Below are 6,700 nucleotides of genomic sequence, written 5' to 3'. Positions count from 1 at the left end.
CAATTGTTTTGTTGTGGTTTGAGATAATTTGTCGTATATTGTTCATACAGCTGTAGCTCAATTTAATGTTGTTCTTGTTGAATACTTTTCTTAGGGTGTTGTCTTTGGGAAAGTGTTTGTCAATCAGATTGAGGAATTTGTGTCCAATGTTAGTTGAGACGTTTTTGCTGTATGGGGGGTTATGAGATAATGTTTGAAGAAAGGTGACCGGTTTTTACAAACATTTTGTTTTGAAGGGGGAATAGCAAACTTCTTGTTGATTTTTGCTGGGGGTTGTCAATTTATGAAATGCAGTGCTAAGTGAGACCTACATAGAGGTTTTTGTTTCGTTTCATGTCTCTCCGACCTTCCCAGTGGGAGTTACAGGCAGTGTTGTCATTTTTTTCTTCCGAGGAGCAGTTTTTTCTGCGTTTTATTCAAAAATTGCGGTAGAGCTTTGGGGTTAGGTTTTTTTATTAGATCGCAATTTTTGCCAGTCCTGATGTGTGCGTTCAGTTTGGTGAGTTTTGAAGCATGTTAAGGGGGTCAAATTACAGCTCAAAGAGGCAAAAGTGACTGTTTTTAGTACTTTTTTTTGTCTTGAAGGGGGAATTGCCAACTTCCTGTTGATTTTAGCCCGATAATGTACTACTATAAAATCTAGGTCTGAGTCAGACCTACTTAAAGGTTTTTGTTTCATGTCTCTCCGACCTTCCTAGTGGGAGTTACAGGCAGTCTAGTTTTTTTTTTCCTAGGGGGCGCTAGAGCGCAATTTTGAGTTTTGTGGTTCGTTTTTTCAAAAAAAAGGCAATTTTCGCAGGTCCTGATGTGTGGGTCAAATATGGTGAGTTTTGAAGCATGTTAAGTGGGTCAAATTACAGTTTAATGTGGCGGCGGAAGAATAAAGAATAATTAAAGCTGCAAGCAGCATTGGTCGGGCCCGCATATTTGGCAGGTGCTAGTCCTAAGTGTCCCAATGCTTTTGTCCAGTTTTCGTCCCAAGTGTCCCAATACTTTTGTCCAGTTTTAGTCCTAAGTGTCCCAATACTTGTGTCCAGTGTAGGTGTCCCAATACTTTAGTCCAGAGGTAGTCCTAATTGTCCCAATACTTTTGTCCAGTTTTAGTCCTAAGTGTCCCAATACATTTGTCTAGTGGTAGTCCGAAGTGTCCCAATACTTTTGTCAAGTTGTAGTCCTTAGTGTCCCAAAACGTGTGTCAAGTTTTAGTCCCAAGTGTCCCAATAGTGTTGTCCAGTTTTTGTCCAAAGTGTCCCAATACTTTTGTCCAGTTTTATTCCTAAGTGTCCCAATACTTGTGTCAAGTTTTCGGCCTAAGTGTTCCAATACTTTTGTCAAGTTTTATTTCCAAGTGTCCCAATACTTTTGTCCAGTTTTCGTCATAAGTGTCCCAATACATTTGTCCAGTTTTGTTCGTAAGTGTCCCAATACCTTTGTCCAGTTTTAGTCCTAAGTGTCCCAAAACTTTTGTCAAGTTGTAGTCCTAATTGTCCCAATACTTTTGTGCAGTGTAAGTGTCCCAATACTTTTGTCCAGTGTAAGTGTCCCAATACTTTTGTCAAGTGGTAGTCCTAAGTGTCCCAATACTTTTGTCCAGTGGTAGTCCTAAGTGTCCCAATACTTTTGTCCAGTTGTAGTCCTTCGACCTTCCCAGTGGGAGTTACAGGCAGTTTTGTCATTTTTTTCTTCCGAGGAGCAGTTTTTTCTGCGTTTTATTCAAAAATTGCGGTAGAGCGCAATTTTGAGATTTGGGGTTAGTTTTTTTTATTAGATCGCAATTTTTGCCAGTCCTGATGTGTGTGTTCAGTTTGGTGAGTTTTGAAGCATGTTAAGGGGGTCAAATTACAGCTCAAAGAGACAAAAGTGACTGTTTTTAGTACTTTTTTTGTCTTGAAGGGGGAATTTCCAACTTCCTGTTGATTTTAGCCCGAGAATGTACCACTATAAAATCTAGGTCTGAGTCAGACCTACATAGAGGTTTGTGTTTCATGTCTCTCCGACCTTCCTAGTGGGAGTTACAGGCAGTCTAGTTTTCTTTTCCCTAGGGGGCGCTAGAGCGCAATTTTGAGTTTTGTGGTTCGGTTTTTTAAAAAAAAGGCAATTTTCGCAGGTCCTGATGTGTGGGTCAAATATGGTGAGTTTTGAAGCATGTTAAGTGGGTCAAATTACAGTTTAATGTGGCGCCGGAAGAATAAAGAATAATTAAAGCTGCAAGCAGCATTGGTCGGGCCCGCATATTTGGCAGGTGCTAGTCCTAAGTGTCCCAATGCTTTTGTCCAGTTTTCGTCCCAAGTGTCCCAATACTTTTGTCCAGTTTTAGTCCTAAGTGTCCCAATACTTGTGTCCAGTGTAGGTGTCCCAATACTTTAGTCCAGAGGTAGTCCTAATTGTCCCAATACTTTTGTCCAGTTTTAGTCCTAAGTGTCCCAATACATTTGTCTAGTGGTAGTCCGAAGTGTCCCAATACTTTTGTCAAGTTGTAGTCCTTAGTGTCCCAAAACGTGTGTCAAGTTTTAGTCCCAAGTGTCCCAATAGTGTTGTCCAGTTTTTGTCCAAAGTGTCCCAATACTTTTGTCCAGTTTTATTCCTAAGTGTCCCAATACTTGTGTCAAGTTTTCGGCCTAAGTGTTCCAATACTTTTGTCAAGTTTTATTTCCAAGTGTCCCAATACTTTTGTCCAGTTTTCGTCATAAGTGTCCCAATACTTTTGTCCAGTTTTGTTCGTAAGTGTCCCAATACCTTTGTCCAGTTTTAGTCCTAAGTGTCCCAAAACTTTTGTCAAGTTGTAGTCCTAATTGTCCCAATACTTTTGTGCAGTGTAAGTGTCCCAATACTTTTGTCCAGTGTAAGTGTCCCAATACTTTTGTCAAGTGGTAGTCCTAAGTGTCCCAATACTTTTGTCCAGTGGTAGTCCTAAGTGTCCCAATACTTTTGTCCAGTTGTAGTCCTTCGACCTTCCCAGTGGGAGTTACAGGCAGTTTTGTCATTTTTTTCTTCCGAGGAGCAGTTTTTTCTGCGTTTTATTATTAAAAAATTGCGGTACAGCGCAATTTTGAGATTTGGGGTTAGGTTTTTTTATTAGATCGCAATTTTTGCCAGTCCTGATGTGTGTGTTCAGTTTGGTGAGTTTGGAAGCATGTTAAGGGGGTCAAATTACAGCTCAAAGAGACAAAAATGACTGTTTTAGTAAATTTTTGTCTTGAAGGGGGAATTGCCAACTTCCTGTTGATTTTTGCCCGAGGAATATAATTAATGAAAAGTAGGTCTAATTGAGCCTTACATAGAGGTATTTCTTTCATGTCTCTACGACATTTGTAATGGGAGTTAGAGGCAGTTTTCCTTCTAGGGGGCGCTAGAGTGCAGTTTTGAGTTTTGGGGTTTGATTTACCAAAAAGTTTTGTTCGCGTTTATTTATGTGTGCGTCAAATTTGGTGAGTTTTGCAGCATGTTAAGGGGGTCAAATTACAGCGCAAAGCTGCGGAATAATAATAATAATAAGAAGAAGAAAGAATAAAACGTTACAAATTCAATAGGTCCTTATGTCCCATTGTAAAAGGACTCCCGTTGGGATTCCTTTTACAATGGGCCATGCGGGCCCTAATAAAACCTTACAAATTCAATAGGTCCTTATGTCCCATTGCATAAGGACTCTCTTTGGTCCATGCGGGTCCTAATGAAATGGGGGTAAAAAAAATGGAAACAACTATCGATGAATTTGCGATTGATTATTCACCCTCGTTTCCGTTTTCCGCCTGGCATCTATTTATCGGCGATCGATTGTGTTTGAGTTCCACAAAAGATGGCGGACCGAACACCTGGAGGCTCTCATAAAGCAGGCGCTAAGGTGAATGTACGCTTTCTCCTCGCGTCAGCTCCGAACTATTTTGTGTAATGGTGACCCACGCGTGTATTTATGTGCCCGAACCGCGGCGAAAAGGTGACGCTCGCGGCGTGTACGCCACTATGCTAACTGTCTGCTACGTTAGCTTAGCACAGCTAGCTACATTAGCTTAGCCCAGCTAGCCACTCGCCTCCTCGATCGTGGTTTCATTCCACCACTGAAAGGCACGTTTTGCCACAGCTGAGTTAAGCGCTGTATCGGCGAAGGCAATAGGAATAACATGCCTGTATAATAGGTAATTGGGCCGAACGATGCTAGCGCTGCTTGGCTGCGGTCCGTCGGTGTTAAGGCGGCGTGCATGATCCGTCCAGTAGGCCCCTGGCTCATCAACCAACATCCTGCAGGGACATAATGTCAGCTTTATGTCAAATATGACAATAAATGTTGCACATGAGTGACCATACTCCAGTGACAGTAGCCAGTGCTGTGTTGGCGCTAGGAATTTTCAAAATGGGGTCCCAGGGACCCCCCCATCAAGTCATAAAAAAATGGGGTCCAACAGTAAATATTTGGGGTCCCACTTTTTTGTAAGCAAGATCTGGCCCCCGGACCTTGAGTTTGACACCTGTGGCCTAGCGCTTGCATAAGAGAATGACGGGCTCATAGCTTGTGTGGTGGGGCCACTTTTGCTTGAGACGCTCATAGATGATTTCAGAGGTGGGTAGAGTAGCCAGAAATTGTACTCAAGTAAGAGTACTGTTACTTTAGAGATGTATTACTCAAGTAAAAGTAATGAGTAGTCACCCAAATATTTACTTGAGTAAAAGTAAAAAGTATGTTGTGAAAAAACTACTCAAGTACTGAGTAACTGATGAGTAACATACACACACATATCATATATAAGGCTGCAGCTAACGATTATTTTTCTATCGATTAATCTATAGATTATTTTTTCGATTAATCGGTTAATCTATAGATTTTTTTTTTTTCGATTAATCTATAGATTTTTTTTCCTTTTACCGATTATTTTTTTTATTTAAAATGAAGATGAAAAAATAAATGTAGGCCAGTTTTTTCAAAAGGCATGGCTTTTATTTACAAAAAAAAGTATGGCCACTCAGTCAACATTGACAACAACATGACAAAATATTCTGTAACAATGTAAACATTTAACAAAATTAAAAGTAGCTTATTTGCTTTTAATGTGCAAATATAAAAGTAAACATCCAGTGCAAATCTTAATATTCTGCAATAGTATAAGCATTTCAAAAGTAAAAGTATTGTTTATTTTGCTTTAAAATGTGCAAAAATAAAGATAAACATCCAATTCAAAAAAGTGCAAAACGGAAATATTCTGTAACAGTGTAAACATTTCAACAAAAGTAAAAGTATTGCTTATTTGCTAAAATGTGCAAAAATAAAGATAAACATCCAATACAAAAAAGTGCAAAACGAAATATTCTGTAACAACAGTGTAAACATTTCAACAAAAGTAAAACTTTTGCTTATTTTGCTTAATAACACAACAATGATAGTATGATTAAAGTGAAAGTTAATTGTTCGTTTGTACATAGTATACGTAATTGTTAATGTTGTAAAAGGTATTTGCACAACTAATTAACGTTAGCGTTAAAGAGGAGCGCGTCTTTGTAAACACTGAACAGGCACGCCAAACGCTCCTCTCAGAGCGAAACGGTGCTTTAGTTTATGAATTTACAACGCAGATACAAATGACACATTCATGTTTTTGTGTAATGATGACAACGTATACTCACGCGGACGATTGACTAGTTGATGGTGATGGCAAGAACGCTGCCGTTGTGCTGCTATGATAGGCCATTTCCGCTCGACACAGTGTGCATACAACAACATTATTAGCAGAGGTGGGTAGAGTAGCCAGAAATTGTACTCAAGTAAGAGTACTGTTACTTTAGAGATTTATTACTCAAGTAAAAGTAAGGAGTAGTCACCCAAATATTTACTTGAGTAAAAGTAAAAAGTATGTTGTGAAAAAACTACTCAAGTACTGAGTAACATACACACACATATCATATATATATATATATATATATATATATATATATATATATATACATACATTGATATATACAGTATATAATTTATATTTATTTATTTTGCCGTTTTTGTTTACATGTTAAAGGTGTTTTAATGAATATACATGCATGTTTAACACATATAGATTCCTTTCTTTCATGTTGACAAGAATATAAGTTGGTGTATTACCTGATTCTGATGACTTGCATTGATTGTAGTCAGACAGCAGTGCTTAACGTCCACGTTTTCAAATGCAGGAGAAAAAAAGTTCCTCCTTTCTGTCTAATACCACATGAAAGTGGTTGGTTTTTGGTATCTTATTTGGCCAGCTTCCATATTCGTTTTCACACACTTTACAAGAAATACATTGGCGGCAAACTCCGTAGCTTGCTAGCTTGTTTGCGCAGGCTTTCGGAGACTCTTATTTTGAAAGCGCCGGCGCGGTGGAGCGGCACTTTTATTGTGAAGACAGGAACTGTGCAGTCAGTCTTTAGGCTTGTGACGGGATGTACGTTTGAAATAAAAAAGTGTATTTTTTCCTTTACACTTTTGATTGATTGATTGAAACTTGTATTAGTAGATTGCACAGTACAGTATATATTCCGTACAATTGACCACTAAATGGTAACACCCGAATAAGTTTTTCAACTTGTTTAAGTCAGGTCATGTGACCGCCTGGCTCTGTTTGATTGGTCCAACGTCACCAGTGACTGCATCTGATTGGTGGAACGGAGTCAAACGTCACTAGTGACTGCATTTTATTGGTGGAACGGAGTGAAACGTCACCAGTAAGGCAGGCACTTTGAA

At 39.0% G+C, this 6,700-nt stretch overlaps 1 protein-coding gene across 2 annotated transcripts in view; it reads left to right on the top strand.

Annotated features, from left to right (window-relative positions):
* Positions 1-3,719: 3,719 nt before the first annotated feature.
* u2surp (U2 snRNP-associated SURP domain containing) overlaps positions 3,720-6,700 on the top strand; it is a 46,953-nt gene continuing 43,972 nt past the window's right edge. For both annotated transcript variants that reach the window (XM_061965939.1, XM_061965938.1), the window contains exon 1: positions 3,720-3,841. In XM_061965939.1, the coding sequence (XP_061821923.1) occupies positions 3,797-3,841 (45 nt within the window). In that variant the 5' untranslated portion in view covers positions 3,720-3,796. The remainder of the gene's footprint in view (positions 3,842-6,700) is intronic.

This window comes from Nerophis lumbriciformis, linkage group LG07 (genome assembly GCF_033978685.3).
Source record: "Nerophis lumbriciformis linkage group LG07, RoL_Nlum_v2.1, whole genome shotgun sequence".
Classification (NCBI taxonomy): Eukaryota; Metazoa; Chordata; class Actinopteri; order Syngnathiformes; family Syngnathidae; genus Nerophis; species Nerophis lumbriciformis.
The sequence above is the reverse complement of the archived record's forward strand: the minus strand, read 5'-3'. Positions and strand labels throughout refer to the sequence as shown.